We start from the raw sequence: 15,403 nt of genomic DNA, 5'->3' as shown, positions 1-15,403 counted from the left end.
AGGGAATGCTCAACTGTCGCAGGTGCTGTCTTTTTGTGTAAGACGTTAAACTGCGACCCCGTCAGCCCTCAGGTGGGCATAAAGGAGGCCACAGAACGATTAAGATTAGGGCATTTCTCTTATCCTGGGCAATGCTTAATCCTTAATTGACACTAAAATAGTTTATCTCATCATTTTGTCATTGCTGGTCATGAGACCTTGCTGTCATGTTTGCCTTTACTACCCACAGTGACAACATTTCAATGTATCTCATTTACCGTGAAACACCTTGGAATGTCCTAAGAATGTGAAGATGATAGATAAGTGCAAATTCTTCTTATTGCACCTCAGCTTTGGGAATTCAAGCCATAGGAATGACATGAACTTGATTATTGCTTCCCTTCCACCTTCCACCTGAATCATATGAACAATTGAGCCAAATGTCTGATCTGTCCTTTATTTTACATCCCTTAATAAGTATAGGGAAAAAGTTAAAAGGGAATTTTTTTTTATTCGTTCATGGGATGTGGGTGTCACCAGCCAGGCTAGCATTTATTACCCATCCTAGTTCAGAGGGCATTTAAGAGTCTGGAGTCACATGTAGGCCAGCAAATCTTTTTACATGGTCATCATTAGACTTTTAATTCCAGATTTTTATCGAATTCAAATTCCACCATCTGCCATGGCGGGATTCAAACACAGGTCCCCAGAACATTACCCTGGATTACTAGTCCAGTGACAATACCACTATGCCATCGCCTCCCCCAAAGTATCACAGGGAAAATGTTAAAAGCTGTTATTAAAGAAGTTATAGCAGGGTACTTGAAACAATTCAAGATAATCAGGCAGAGTCAACATGGTTTTATGCAAGGGAAACCATGTTTAACCAATTTATTGGAGTTTTTTGAAGAAGTAACATGCGCTGTGGATAAAGGGGAACCGGTGGATGAACTGTACTTAGATTTCCAGAAGGCATTTGATAAGGTGCCTCATCAAAGGTTATTGTGGAAAATAAAATCTCATGGTGAAGGAAGTTACATATTGGCATGGATAGAAGATTGGCTAGCTAACAGGAAACAGAGTAGGCATAAATGGGTCATTTTCTGGTTGGCAAGATGTAACGAGTGGTGGGCCACAGGGATCAGTGCTGGGGCCTCAACTTTTTACAATTTATGTAAATGACTTGGATGAAGGAACCAAAGGTATAGTTTTTAAATTTGCTGATGACACAAGGATAGGTAGTAAAGTAAGTTATGAAGGGGACGTAAGGAAGCTACAAAGGGATATAGATAGGTTAAGTAGAGGGCAAATATCTGGCAAATGGAGTATAATGTAGGCAAATGTGTAATTGTCCATTTTGGCAGGAAGAATAAAAACAAGCATAATATCTAAATGGTGAGCGATTGCAGAGCTCGGAGATGCAGAGGGATCTGGTGTCTTACTGCATGAATCGTGAAAAGTTGGTATTCAAGTGCAGCAAGCAATTAGGAAAGCTAATAGAATGTTTTGTTTATTGTGAGGGGAGTTGAATGCAAAAGTAGGGAGATTATGCTTCAGTTATACAGGGCATTGGTGAAACCACATCTGGAATACTGTGTACAGTATTGGTCTCGTTACGGACAAGAGGCGGTTAATTTAAGCAGCACTAATTTCTTCTCTCACCACCCATCCTTAAACAGAAAAGTGTTTTTGATTTGCTTCCCTCTTTATAAGTGGTGGCATATTTCTCAACCCCTTAGTTTTGGAGTAATAAAAGTTTCTATTAATAATCCCACAGCAACCTCGAGATGGGATGAACTCAAAGGGTTAGTTTATATACACACACTCAAAATGCAGGAGGAGGGTCACAATGTTGCCTCCTTTACATTAATACAGTAAAAGAAGGATAGAGAAAAGAAAGATTTATAGTGCAGAGGCCAGAAAGAAAATAAATATTGTTTCACATGGGTCCCAAGATCCAGAGTCAAATTCCAATGAGGTATTCCTTCATGGGGGTCCGTGAGCTGAAAACTGATGCTGGATAATTCACTTTTCCAATGGTGTTGACTTCACATGATGAGATAGGCATGCAGAGATGAATCTGTCTTGGTAATGGTACAAAATTTCCAGCAGAAAAAGTCAATGGGGCCAGTTGTTCAACCTAGGCCAGAATTCCTTGGGCTGAATTTTTTGCCTGTCGGGTGGGCGGGCTCGACCCAATCTCCGACGGGTGGGGAGCCGATCCCTGCCGGAAAAGCGGGCCCCGCCACCATTTTAAGTGGGAGGGCCAATTCAGGCCTGCCCAGCGTGATGTCTGCCGGGAAGCGCGATGCACTTCCTGTGTGGGTGGGGTGGGGGGAATCCCCAAATTCGAGAGTGCGCTCTTTCGCGCATGCGCACATCTCCCTGAGGCTAAGTGCTGCCTCAGGGAGATCGCTGAAAGTTTTTCGAACTTTAAAAGTAGAAAAATAAAAAAATCATTAACATGTCCCCCTCATATGACAATGTCACATGAGCTGGGACATGTTAATAAATTTCACAAAAACATTAATAAACTTTTATAAAACCTTCATGAAACCTCGTTCCGCTGGTGGATGAGGTTTCATGTTTTTTCAGAAGCCCGCTGGGGCTCCTGGCCTGTCCGCCAGCCTTAAGATTGGACGGGCAGGTCCTTTAATTGTTTTAATTATCCTGTCAATGGCCTCAATTGGCCAGTGACAGGTCAGCGGGTGGACAGCTGATTTTGCTGTGCCCCCGCCTTCCTGAAGATTTAAATGGGGCGGGATGATGTCGGGGGTTCCCCCCGACGCCATCCCGCATCATTTTCGCATCGGCGAGCGGGCCCCGCCCCCTGCTCGCCGACGGAAAAATTCAGCCCCTTGTCTGTGGGGCTGCTAGTTAGATGATAAAAAGGCAGACTGAAACTTTACAGTTCAGCAAGGCAATATTACTGGTTCCACTAGCCAGAGGCCCATGTACATGACTCCCACCTCTCCACACTGTGTTTGACAAAAGATGTGTATCCCTTGCCTGGGTCTCCAAGATTATTCAATATCTCAATCATTACAAATTGAAAGGAAGATTGCTTGGCCCTTTGCCTTAGCAGACGAGCAGACTCCTGTTGGTTATGAAATGCAGGTGGCCTTTGCATAGCTCTCCTTGAATTTAGTCTGTGCAGCCCACAGGGGGTCATTAGTAGCTCTTCAGGGATAATGATGTGCGAGTTTCCCCGACATTGCCAGGTAGCTTTTTTTGTTCAGGGTCACAGACAAACATAGATTCAGCCATTTCAGGCCTTTGTCCGGTTTGAAATTTTTAGAGACAGCAATCAGCATATCTCTATATATTTTATTTAAAAAATATATACAGGGTGAGGTCTTAGTCCCTCACAGTCTCCTTAATTAAGGAAAGATGTAAGTGCGTTGGAAGCAGTTCAGAAAAGGTTTACTAGACTAATACCTGGAATGAATGGGTTTTCTTATGAGGAAAAGTTGGACAGGCTAGGCTTGTATCCGCTGGAGTTTAGAAGAGTAATAGGTGCTTTGATTGAAACACATAAGATTCTGAGGGGTCTTGACAAGATAGATGTGGAAAGGATGTTTCCTCTTGTGGGAGAATCTAGAACTAGAGGTCACTGTTTAAAAATAAGGGGTCGTCTATTTAAGACAGAGATGAGGAGAAATGTTTTCTGAGGGTCGTGAATCTTTGGAAGTCTCTTTTTCAAAAGGTGTTGGAAGCAGAGCCTTTGAATGTTTTTAAGACAGAGCTAGATAGATTCTGGATAAACAAGGGGGTGAGAGGTTATCAGGGGCAGGCAGGAATGTGGAGTTGAGGTTATGATCAGATCAGCCATGATTTATTGAATGGTGGAGCAGGCTCAAGGGGCCAAGTGGCCTACTCCTGCTCCTAATTCATATGCTCCTATGTTCAATAGCCTAACTTAACAAAAATTTATTTATCTTAGTCTTGAAAATTTGACCCCCAGTATCCACAGCCTTTTTGGGAGAGAGATCTAGATTTCCACTACCCTTGTGAGGAGAAAGTCATTCCTGATTTCACTACTGAATGGCCCAGCACTAAGTTTAAACCTTTTGAGCCCTGGCAGCCTTCTGCTGAAGTTTCAACATATCACCTCCAAAGCCAGTATATCCTTTCAGGAGTGCAATGTCCAAAACTGAACGCAGTACTCCAGATGAGGACTGGCCAATGCTCTGTATAGCTGAAGCACAATTTCCTCCCCTTTTGTGTTGTAGCCTCTTGAGGTAAAGGTTAACATTCCATTGGCCTTTTTAATTTTTATTTATGTGCATGGATACCAAAAGATCTTAGCTCCTCCACAGTTCTTAGCTTCTCACCACTAAGGACATAGCCCAATATATCTTACTTGAATCCAAAGGGGATGACCACTCACTTCCCCACATTGAACTACATTTGCCACATTGTATCATTTTAAATTGGTAAACTAAGGTGAAAGACACACGGCGGAATCATCCATTCCCATTGGTGCCGGGCATGCTGGGCAGTGCGAGCGGGTTACATGGCAAGAAGGCCAAAAATCGGTTTCACGACATCATGAAGCCAGTTTGCAGTCATCTGCTCAGCTTGTCGATGGTGGGCCACGTTTCCCGCCATTGGACGTCGGGAACCTCATTGTAATACATCTGCATATCATTATAAGGCCAGCCCACCAGAATCATTCTCCCCCCGCCCCACCGCTGGATCGCCCGCCCTTCACAACAGCATATTTAAGGTATGCACTTGGCGGGCGGCACTTTGAGGGGAACTCGGAAGTGAGTACACAGTAATGTTGCGCAGCGTTCAAGGTTGAAGCGCAATGGAGGCGTGTGGGCAAGGGCTGCCCTGCAGTTGAGGTGACTCGTGGGTGGGGACAAGGGTTGCCCTGCGGTTGAAGGTAGTGTGGGGTTGGGGGGCATATGTTAGGGAAACTTGAACAAAATGACTATTCCTCTGCAGCTGAGACTGTTCAGACACAGCCACATTGACATGCCTGGAGTCAGCCTCTAGCTTATCTGCCCACTCAAGCAATGCAGAGGCATGCAAATGCCACAGTTATGACATGGCAGATGATGTGTGCCAGGTGTATCAAATCCATGAGGGAAACTTGATCACGCGATCACAAGGGTTTTGCGATTTGTATTTATTTCAAGATGTGTGCACTGAATTCAGAAGTAATAAGTCCATCAAGAGCTCGGAGATTTTTAAAAAAAACTAATTAAACATTTATTAATAAAAGAAAAGATCTCAAGCACATACATACATACATAGGTCTACAAATTACTACTATAATAACTCCAAAAACCCCTAATTAATCTGGCTTCCAGTTACGCCAATGTTAAGGCAACAGTAAAAATAAATAGATTTTAAACAGATCCAGGCAAGTCAACACAATACCCTGGACAGTAGAATTCAAAGTGGGTTTTTCCAGCTTCGGTTTCTATAGACAGCAGGCTTCATGCATAAATACCGCAGGCTTCTCACACTTCTGGTAGATCTTAATGCCTTCCCTAACACACAGCCTCAATCTCCTTTATACATGTTTCTCCCTTTTAATGTAAATTCCATTGTTCCCATATGTCTTTGGAACTTTACCTTTCTCACAATATAAATCTTTTCATGGTGCTAATATGAACCATGGGGAAAAATAAACACACTGCTTAGCCCAGCTTCTCTGGCTAGATGTAAACATCCTACCATTTCTTTGAAATTCTAACTGCCCTGATTTATCTAACAATGTAAATTCTCATTACCTTACATTCTAAGATTTCAGCCATGTTTACGTATTTAGCATTTCAAGCCTAGCTTCTTTTGATGAGTCAAAGACTCCAGACCAGCTGTCTCCAATTCAATTAAATCCCACACACAGAAACTATCCAAACCCCACTATTAACCTACTTTTATAATAAATCTCAATAATATTATGACAACTATTGTACTTTCGTAACAGCCACAAAGTGCTCCAGAGCTTTTCACCCCTTGGGCACAGACTGCAAGCCAAAGAGTGTTTTGATGGACTACAGAACAGTTAGACGACTGGGCATGTTGCACAATCTTCTTGCTAAAGTTGGAACTGGAGCAGTCACTGGTGGAGGCCCTCACAGCCCCTTGCAATATCATCATCCCAGTTTGGACCAGTTTCCCCCATGGTTCAAGCTAACAGTGCAGCCTTGCAGTGTGGGTTAGGAGAATGCCTGCGCCTGAGCTGAGAGTGCAATATGCAATCCAATGGGCAAAGCTGCTGCCAATCGGTCAGGTGGAGTGGGGCGGAGGTGGGTGGGGTTTCGGGCAGCCATGCAGCACACTAAACTCTGGCCATCCAAGTGGTAGCCAGCACTCTCCCAGATGCATTAAGGGGCCTTCAGACTTAACCAAGACAGGCTCTTAGTACACCCAAGCTAACCCATGCGTCTCTCTCTTTCATCGTACAGGAGAAGTACATTAGGAGCATGAAGCCTGGTGAACTAGCCATATGCTTTGTGGCATACAGAGAGTGGAGACGACAGAGAAAAGAGCAACAGAGGCACGTGGCTGTGCAGAGGAAAGAACAGCACTCTCAGGAAGGGGCGCTGGGGCTCCCCCACACACTGCTGAAAAGCCACAGCGAGCCGTCATTGGTCAGCACCTATATAAGCTACCTTTTATTCCTGTAGATGACGGAAGATTGCGCATGTCTGGGGAACTGGTCGGTCACCTCTGCCAGCTTCTGCAAGATTTGGCGCCACGGGGACATGGAGGGCATCCATTTCCAGTGACCGTGAAAGTGACCGTGGCGCTAAATTTTTATGCCAGTGGCTCCTTTCAGGGCTCCACAGGTGATGTCTGTGGAATATCACTCGCCTCCACCCACATCTTTGTGAGGACACACAACTTTGTGTATTTTGCCCGGGACCAAGAGAGCCAGGATGCAAGAGCGATTGGATTTGCCCAGATCTCGGGTTTCCCACAGGTGCAGGGTGTGATCGTCCACTCATGTGGCGCTCAGATCTCCGTCATGACAAGGGGTCAACTATGTCAACCACAGGGGCTTCCATTTGCTGAATGTGCAGCGGGTGTGGGACCACCACAAAGGCATCCTGCAGGTCTGCACACTGTTTCCAATGAGTGTCCACAACATTTACATTCTCAGTCAGTCACAGATCCCTGACATCTTCCAGGGTCCACAGAGGCTGCAGTGTTGGCTCCTTGGGGACAAGGGCTACCTGCAGAGCATGTGGCTGATGACACCTGTATGACATCGGTCTCCGACTGCAGCAGAACGAAGGTACAACGAGTCTCATGCTGCAACTCGCAACTTGATGGAGCAATCATCGGAATGCTGAAAATGAGGTTCCGGTGCCCAGACCGATCTGGTGGAGCCCTGCAACATTGTCTACAGAGGGTGTCACACATCGTCATTGCCTGCTGCAACCTTTGCAGCGCCAGGTTGTAACGAGGAGAGGAGCTGGCTGTGGAGGAGATGCAGGAGCTGGAGGTCTCTTCTGATGAGGAGGACATCAACGGTGATGGGAGTAAGGAGGTCCTCGAAGACGATGATGACGGCAATGAAGCCTTTGCACTGTCCTAACCTGCCACTATGTCTTGGTGCTCCCTGGACATCCACACCAGAGGTGGAGGCAGCCTGCTGACTGCGCCGCCCTCTCTGTGATGAACTTGGCGGGCGTCACCTGGAGGGCCGAGACATGGAGGGCCCCGGCCTGCTTTCGGGGTCCTGCTATGTGGCACTGGCACCCTCCTCGAGCTGTGGAGCTGGAGCTGCTGAGGTCACAGGAAGAGGGGATTCAGATAGGCTAGAGTCCTATCCCCGAGTCACCTGGATGGATGGCCTGGGGGGAACACCTGCTGATCCTCCTCCCTGTGGGTGCCCAAGGGCCCCTGGCTGAATCCTTGAAGAGTAGGGATGGCTGGAATGAGAGTGGCCTTCCCCACACCTGTCTTACGTACACACTGTTAGAGGCCAACTATGGTGTTGATAATGGAGTTCAGTCCACGCAGCAGTGCAGGAACGACGTCCTAGACCAAGGTCTCCATAGTGGCCGCCATCCTACCAGTGTTGACCTCCGTGCGTTGGTGTGCCGGTGCTATCACCTCAACCTGAAGGTGGACGGACTCCTCCATCGTGCCTTGCAATCTGAGGAGTGCAGTGGACATCCCTTCCTAATGTTCCCGAGCTCGCCTTTGCAGCTCCAGCAACTGTGAAGTGACCGAGTCCAGAGGCTCGTCACCTGACATTGACTCAGCAAATTTCTGACCTCCAGCAGTCCTCCGAGTGCCGGAGACATGGGAAGTCCCTGTCACCGCTGTCTGCTGTGGATCAGAAAGTGTGATGTGCTCACCAGATTGTGATCCCAAGGCTACTCTAAAACTAGGTCCCAGTGAGGTGTGTGTCTCTGCACTGGTGGAGGGTGTGGGTGAGCGCTGTGGTGGATCTTCAGGGAAGTTTTCAGTGGATTCCTATTCTGAGCTTTCCTCGGGGCTTGATTGGAGGCCCTGGGTCATGGATTCTCTTGGCTGTTTCCCAGATGTGCCTGCGAAAGGAAGGAGGTAATTAGTGCATGGCAGTGGCCTGTGAAATAGGACACACCACTCACAGCATGGTTGTCTGATGGATCTTTCACTGCTGGATCTTCACTTAGTAGAGCACTGCTGACCTAACCATCAGCACAGGAATGGTCCAGCTCCTCGCCAGCCAGCTGGAAGCTCTGTTTTCAAAGTTGATGTGGGCCTTGATTTCAGGCATTCCTCCACCAGTCTGTGACCTCTCCCTGTTGTGTGCCAGCTTGTCCTGCATGAATAGAGATGGAGAGAGTGTATCAGGATGCCTGCCAGGCCAAATGATAAGTATGCCTGACATGTGTGGGTGGTGAGTGGTCCAGTGGACGGGAGAGGACAATGAAGATATGTGTGAGAAAGTCAATGACAATGTCCCTTGAGCTGGCAGTGAGTGAGGCCCCTGTGGATGTGTGATGGGTTTGTGAGTGTGTGAGTTGAGAGCGATGAAAAGAATGACTTATCCTGGTGGGACGGAGGAGATCACTCATCCTCTTGCGGCACTGAATAGCTGTCCTCTTTTGCAGGGCATTGATGCTGGCCTCTGCTGCCACCACCTCCCATGCTGGATTAGTGATGTTGCTGCCTATCATGTGGCCAGTGCAGAGGTAGAGGATATCATGGCAGGCTTTCACTGCATCCAAATGGCGCTCGAGGGACGCGTCACTGAACTTGGGAACTGCAGTGTTCTTGCCGATCGGGGCCATGTCTTCCGTGCAGCAGTCATGGGCTGGAAGCACTCAGAGGTGTGGGTGTGGGTGCACTTTAAATATGGTGCCCAGTGTGATGAAGCGACGAGGCGATGTCATGGCAGGCGAATGAGAGCCTGCCCGCCATGGAAACAGCATGTTTCCTGAGAATCCACGATTAATGCGGTGGGTTTGGGACGATACGGTGTGAAAAGCCGCCATTACGTCCAGTGGGTAAAAAGTCGTTTACCCACCCACTGCTGCACTTGATGCAAATCTGCGATGAGTCCGCCCACAGACCCATAGGGTTTTAATTTTTTTTAAATCTTGAGGTAATTATTGCCAGATTGATGTTTTAGGAGCAGACAATTGTATGAGGAAGGAAGCCTGTGAAGAAACTGTCTTTGATAAGCTGAAAGAAACAAGATAATTCACCGGTGCACTGAAGGACAGCATGAGGATGAAGATGCAGTGATTGAGCCATTGCAGTGTGGGAGTGATAGAGGATATGCACAATAAGAGCATGTGATCTGAAGAAAGCTGGTGAACCTGGTGTGGAATCATTATCAGAAGAGAGGATAGGGTAAGATGATGAGCTAAAGAGGAACTGATGTAGGAAAAGAACAGAGTGTGGGAGAAGGAAGTAAGTGGGGAATGGTGAATCTTTTGGCGAAGGATTCTTGACAAGTGACATACTAGAAACATAACTAAATGAATGTATAGCATTACTTGCACTTATACCCTTATTGGAGTCCTGCGACATGGGTTTAAGACATACAAGCCTTTTTAAGCTAGCATACAATCTGATTATAGATGTTCATGGAGATGACGAGGCTTTCCATAATGAACTGTGCATAACCATTCAAGCGCCAATAAACCTATGAACTTAACATGGTTGTATTGAAAGATTGTTTACTGATATAGTTCACTTTTGACTGCCTTCAGCTAGCTCAGGTTAGGAGAATGGGCAAAGAAGTGGCAGATGGAATACAACGTGGGGAAGTGTGAGGTCATGCATTTTGGTAGGAAGAATAGAGGCATAGACTATTTTCTGAATGGGGAGAGAATTCAGAAATCTGGAGTGCAAAGGGACTTGGGAGTCCTAGTCCAGGATTCTCTTAAGGTTAACTTGCAGGTTGAGTCGGTAGTTAGGAAGGCAAATGCAATGTTGGCATTTATTTCGAGAGGACTAGAATATAAAAGAAGGGATGTGCTGCTGAGGCTTTATAAGGCTCTGGTCAGACCACATTTAGAATATTGTGAGCAATTTTGGGCCCCGTATCTCAGGAAGGAGGTGCTGGCCCTGGAGAGGGTCCAGAGGAGGTTCACGAGAATGATCCCAGGAATGAAAGGCTTAATATATGAGGAACGTTTGAGGACTCTGGGTCTATACTCGATGGAGTTTAGAAGGATGAGGGGGGATCTGATTGAAACTCACAGAATACTGAAAGGCCTGGATAGAGTGGACGTGGGGAAGATGTTTCCATTAGTAGGAGAGACTAGGACCCGAGGGCACAGCCTCAGAGTAAAGGGAAGACCTTTTAGAACAGAGATGAGGAGAAACTTCTTTAGCCAGAGAGTGGTGAATCTATGGAATTCATTGCCACAGAAGGCTGTGGAGGCCAGGTCATTGAGTATATTTAAGACCAAAATGGATAGGTTTTTGATTGGTAAGGGAATCAAAGGTTACGGGGAGAAGGCGGGAGAATGGGGTTGAGAAACTTATCAGCCATGATTGAATGGCAGAGCAGACTCAATGGGCCGAATGGCCTAATTTCTGCTCCTTTGTCTTATGGTCTTATGGTTGATGACAAAAAGTGCAGACGGGGCCCGAGGTTTCCGAGAGCGATGATTTTCTTTTTTCAGATGACAGTGCAATTTTAAACAGAAAGCTTCTGTTGCAGTTTCTGTATACATGGCTAACCCTTACAGTGCAGGATTTCAGCTTTTTCACATTTTGTACATATTTAAAGAAGTGGAGGAATGTTTTTCAATCAAATTCAAATAAAGAACCTCCATATCAAGAAAGCAGCTGCTGTGCAGTTTTCCAAATATTGGGTTGACTGCAAGTGCTTTTTAATAATATTACTTACCAAGCAAAGATATGAATAAAAAAGTAAAATACTGCGGGTGCTGGAAGTCCTGAAATAAAAACAGAAAATGCTGGAAAACACTCAACAGGTCAGGAAGCATCTCTGGAGAGAAAAACAGAGTTAACAGGCTGGACTTTTGCTTCTGAGGTACAGAGCTCAAGTTGGGAAATTTTCTGGCTCGGTGTGCCTGCCTCAGGAGAAAGTGCCCAAAATGCCGTGATGTTCCCTCGAAGGGGTGGGCGGGTGCAGGGTGGAGTCGGGCCCACCACCCCCTAGTCCGAATGTCACTTGCTACTTATCAGCCTAAATCTGAATGTTGTCCAGGTCTTGCTGCATATGGACATAGATTGCTTCAGTAACTGAGGAATCACAAATGGTGCTGAACACTGTGCAATCATTAGTGAACATCCCCACTTCTGACCTGATGATGGAGGGAAGGTCATCGATGAAGCAACTGAAGAAGGTTGGGCCTAGGACAGTACCCTGAGGAACTCCTGCAGTGATGTCCTGGAACTGAGATGATTGACCTCCAACAACCACAACCACCTTCCTTTGTGCTTGGTATGACTCCAACCAGTAGAGAGCTTTCCCCTTGATTCCCACTGACTCCAGTTTGCTAGGGCTGCTTGTTGCCACACTCGGTCAAATGCTGCCTTAACGCCAAGGGCAGTCACCCTCACCTCACCTCTGGAGTCCAACTCTTTTTTTCCATGTTGGACCAAGGCTATAATGATGTCAGGAGCTGAGTGGAGAAACCTAAACTAAGCATTATTGAGCAGGTTCTTGTTGAGTAAGTGCCGCTTGATAGTATTGTTGATGACCCCTTCCATCATTTTGCTGATGATCAAGTAAACTGATGGGATGCTAATTGACCAAGTTGGATTTGCCCTGCTTTTTGTGGACAGAGCATACCTATACATTGCCAGTAGATGCCAGCTGGTGTTGTGGATGTACTGGAACAGCTTGGCTAGTAGCACAGGATGTATCATCACATGTGTCATCAATAACGTTCCTGGCTTTGGGAAACCAGTTCGATGGTAATGGTAGTTATGTAAAGGTATAAACACTTATGCCTTAAATGATTTCTCTGACTCTCCAGCAGAACTGCATGCACAATGTTATGCTCAGTGGATAACCCATAGCTGTTATTGAGGCTTTGTTCTTTTTTGTATTGATACCACTATGTTAGTCAATGAGTTAAAGACGATGCAGGACTCACAGCGTCTATTTACTCAGCAAACAGAATCTATTTAAACAATTCAGTTCTGTTGAAGGGTCATGAGGACTCGAAATGTCAACTGTGCTCTCCTCCGCCGATGCTGCCAGACCTGCTGAGTTTTTCCAGGTATTTCTGTTTCTGTTTTTGTTTTCTATTTAAACAAAGTCTTTCCAAACCACAGCAAAAATTAACTCATGACCGAAAATGCAGCGTAGTCTCCTGATTAAAAAGCAAGCTTATTTCTCCAGAAAATTACAGTGCTTGGGAACAGTTACATTATACAAATTGTAAAGTCAATCCTTACAGCAGTGCGGTCTCTCAATGTGATTATCATGAGAATTAATCAACCATCTGCATTCTGGCTGTGTCTTGTGGTGTGCCTATATGGAGCCAACACTTATGGAATCGTGGAATGGTTACAGCACAAAAGGAGGCCATTCAGATTGTCTCTGTGTCGGCTCTCTGCAAGAGCAACTCAGTTAGTTCCGTTAATGCCGCCTTTTCACTGTAGTCCCACAAATCTTTTAACTTCATTTAATTTAATTAAAATCTGGATTTTTTTTCCTCACTCTAATTTTTCTGTCCCAGTCTCTTTTCTCCCTGTTTCAATTCCCCTCATTCTTCCTCCCCGCCCCCATATCCGTTTTATTTTTCCTTAATTTTATTTCCCTTTCCCTCTTTTATTTTTACTTTCTCCTCATAAACTAAACATCAAGCATGACTGGGAGGTGCAAAACTGGGAGATTCAAAACATTACAGCACTGCCACTAGTGTAAGGGTGTAATTACAGTATGACAAGTTAACATAGGCACTCATATAAATATGGATACACAAGGGAGAAGGGAATATGGAGATATGGGGGAACAGTGGAAAGATAAATGGGATGGAGTTCATGAAGGGTATAAACAGGTATAGACCGATAAGGTGGAAGGGCCTTTTTCTGTTGTGTAGGTGCCATGTAATATGGATATAGAAATTTACAATGGAATAAAAGTTGATAGGGAATGCACACAGACTTAAGATTTTAAATATATCATAGATTTGTTTTCCTTACCACCATAATAGGTTGCTTTTGAGATTATTAAACTGTTTACCTGTTATCACTATACAGATTCGTGGAGCTGCATCTGAAGCTAAACTTTGACTTGTGCTTATCTGTGTACACTGCACGAGAGTTTACAATTTAGAATCTTCATTTTCTTTCAGCGACTGGCAGCTATCCCTATGTCCTCATTTGTGAGTGACCAGTCCAAGAGCAATTTTGAGAAGTACATTCGCTTCTGCTTTATCAAGGTCAGTGCACTGGTTTTCACATTGAGAGTGGTGGCCTGGTCAATTTACCAACCTCGCTGCTGGGAATTCACGAAACATGTACTAAAAGCAAGTATATGCACATCTCTAGCTAATACATTATGTAAACTGTCTTTCTGTTTCCTTTTTTATAAACAGCAAGACAGCACATTGGATTCGGCAGAGGCCATTCTGAGGGGCTGGAAGTGAAAGCCATTACTTCACTAAAGGAGCAGAACTCTACATATCAACCTGTATTGGCTTTAATACAGAAGTCTTCAACTCTTTTTCTTTCCTCAAAGCACTGAATTGAACAGGTCAAAAATTGCAGGAACCAGCAGCCTGCTAAATACAATTTGAGCTTTGAGGTTTCACCTGGTAGTGATTGAGATTGCTGTGATTCCTCAATATAATAACACTTCAGTGCTGAAATCCATATGGTACATATCTGGCAATCATATTATTCTCTCCATAAATAGAAAGCACTGAAATAAAAGTGGATTTCCCCAGGTCTCGTGCAGGATGAGGTACTTTGCACGTTTCGTCAAGTTGTGTTTTTGCTACTCTTAACTTGATGTTCCAATGTCAGTACCACTCGCTGCAGCGAAGGACTTGGAAAATCCACCCTGGAGTGTTTGTCTTTACCCACATCGAGTCTATTTCTTTAAAATGTAGCAGCAAAGCAGAAGAACTGAAGATAAAATTGTTCACCCCACAAGTTACAGTCATTTTTGGGGAGGTACTGCATTTTCTGGTTACTTCTGAGAATCATTTGGCAATCATTTATACAAGTTAATTTTTAGAGTTTTTCTTTTGAATCAAAGCAAACCCTGTCTTTCAAGGTTTTCATGATAAATCAATTTGAAATGTATGTAGTGTGCGCTCCACAGGGAAAGTGAAGGTGGGTTTTGACAATTATATTTCATAGTCATTGTACCCAGTTATCTGTGTGCATTCTTGAATGTATTAATGTATGTCTAATTTAATTACACTCTGAATTTCTGTTTTTGTTTGGTCACATGATGATTATGTTGTTGACACAATTACTACTATATTCCTCTCCTGGTCAGCCTCCCATCATTCACCCTCGATAGGCTCCATCAGTTAATTCAAAACTCAGTTGCCATATCTTACCTGCCACAATCTCTTTCGTGACCAATAACCTTTAAAAAAAGAAATTTGAACTTCTAGTGAATAGCTGAAAGGATGACACAAGATTTTATGTTTTAAGACTTTTACTATAACTCACTAAAAGCACTATTGACTAAATGCTATTTTTGTAGGCAACTTATACTTTAACCTACAGAACAGAACTTTCCCCTTTTACTTTAAACATAACTTATATATGAAACCCACATACATGAAAAAGCCACTTCACAGGTTGACTTTACACTGCTTAAGTAATTGTTTGATTTTCCTGGACACAGTCCAAAGTGATTCTAAGCTCCTGAGGATTTACTACATTCCCTTCCTTTCCCAACCTGGTTACTATTTTTTTTATTCATTCAAGGGATGTGGGCTTCGCTGGCTGGGCCAACATTTATTGCCCATCCCCGGTTGCCCTTGAGGAGGTGGTGGTGAGCTGCCTT

General features: G+C 44.8%; 1 protein-coding gene across 5 annotated transcripts in view; it reads left to right on the top strand.

Annotated features, from left to right (window-relative positions):
- kyat3.1 (kynurenine aminotransferase 3, tandem duplicate 1) overlaps positions 1-14,820 on the top strand; it is a 63,942-nt gene extending 49,122 nt beyond the window's left edge. For all 5 annotated transcript variants that reach the window (XM_078560759.1, XM_078560761.1, XM_078560760.1 and 2 more), the window contains 2 exons: positions 13,731-13,817; positions 13,974-14,820. In XM_078560759.1, coding sequence (XP_078416885.1) covers positions 13,731-13,817; positions 13,974-14,024 — 138 coding nt within the window. In that variant the 3' untranslated portion in view covers positions 14,025-14,820. The remainder of the gene's footprint in view (positions 1-13,730; positions 13,818-13,973) is intronic.
- Positions 14,821-15,403: the final 583 nt, after the last annotated feature.

This window comes from Cetorhinus maximus, chromosome 17 (assembly GCF_964194155.1).
Source record: "Cetorhinus maximus chromosome 17, sCetMax3.hap1.1, whole genome shotgun sequence".
In the NCBI taxonomy this organism is placed as follows: Eukaryota; Metazoa; Chordata; class Chondrichthyes; order Lamniformes; family Cetorhinidae; genus Cetorhinus; species Cetorhinus maximus.
Note: the sequence above shows the minus strand (reverse complement) of the source record. Positions and strands in the feature narration are given on the sequence as shown.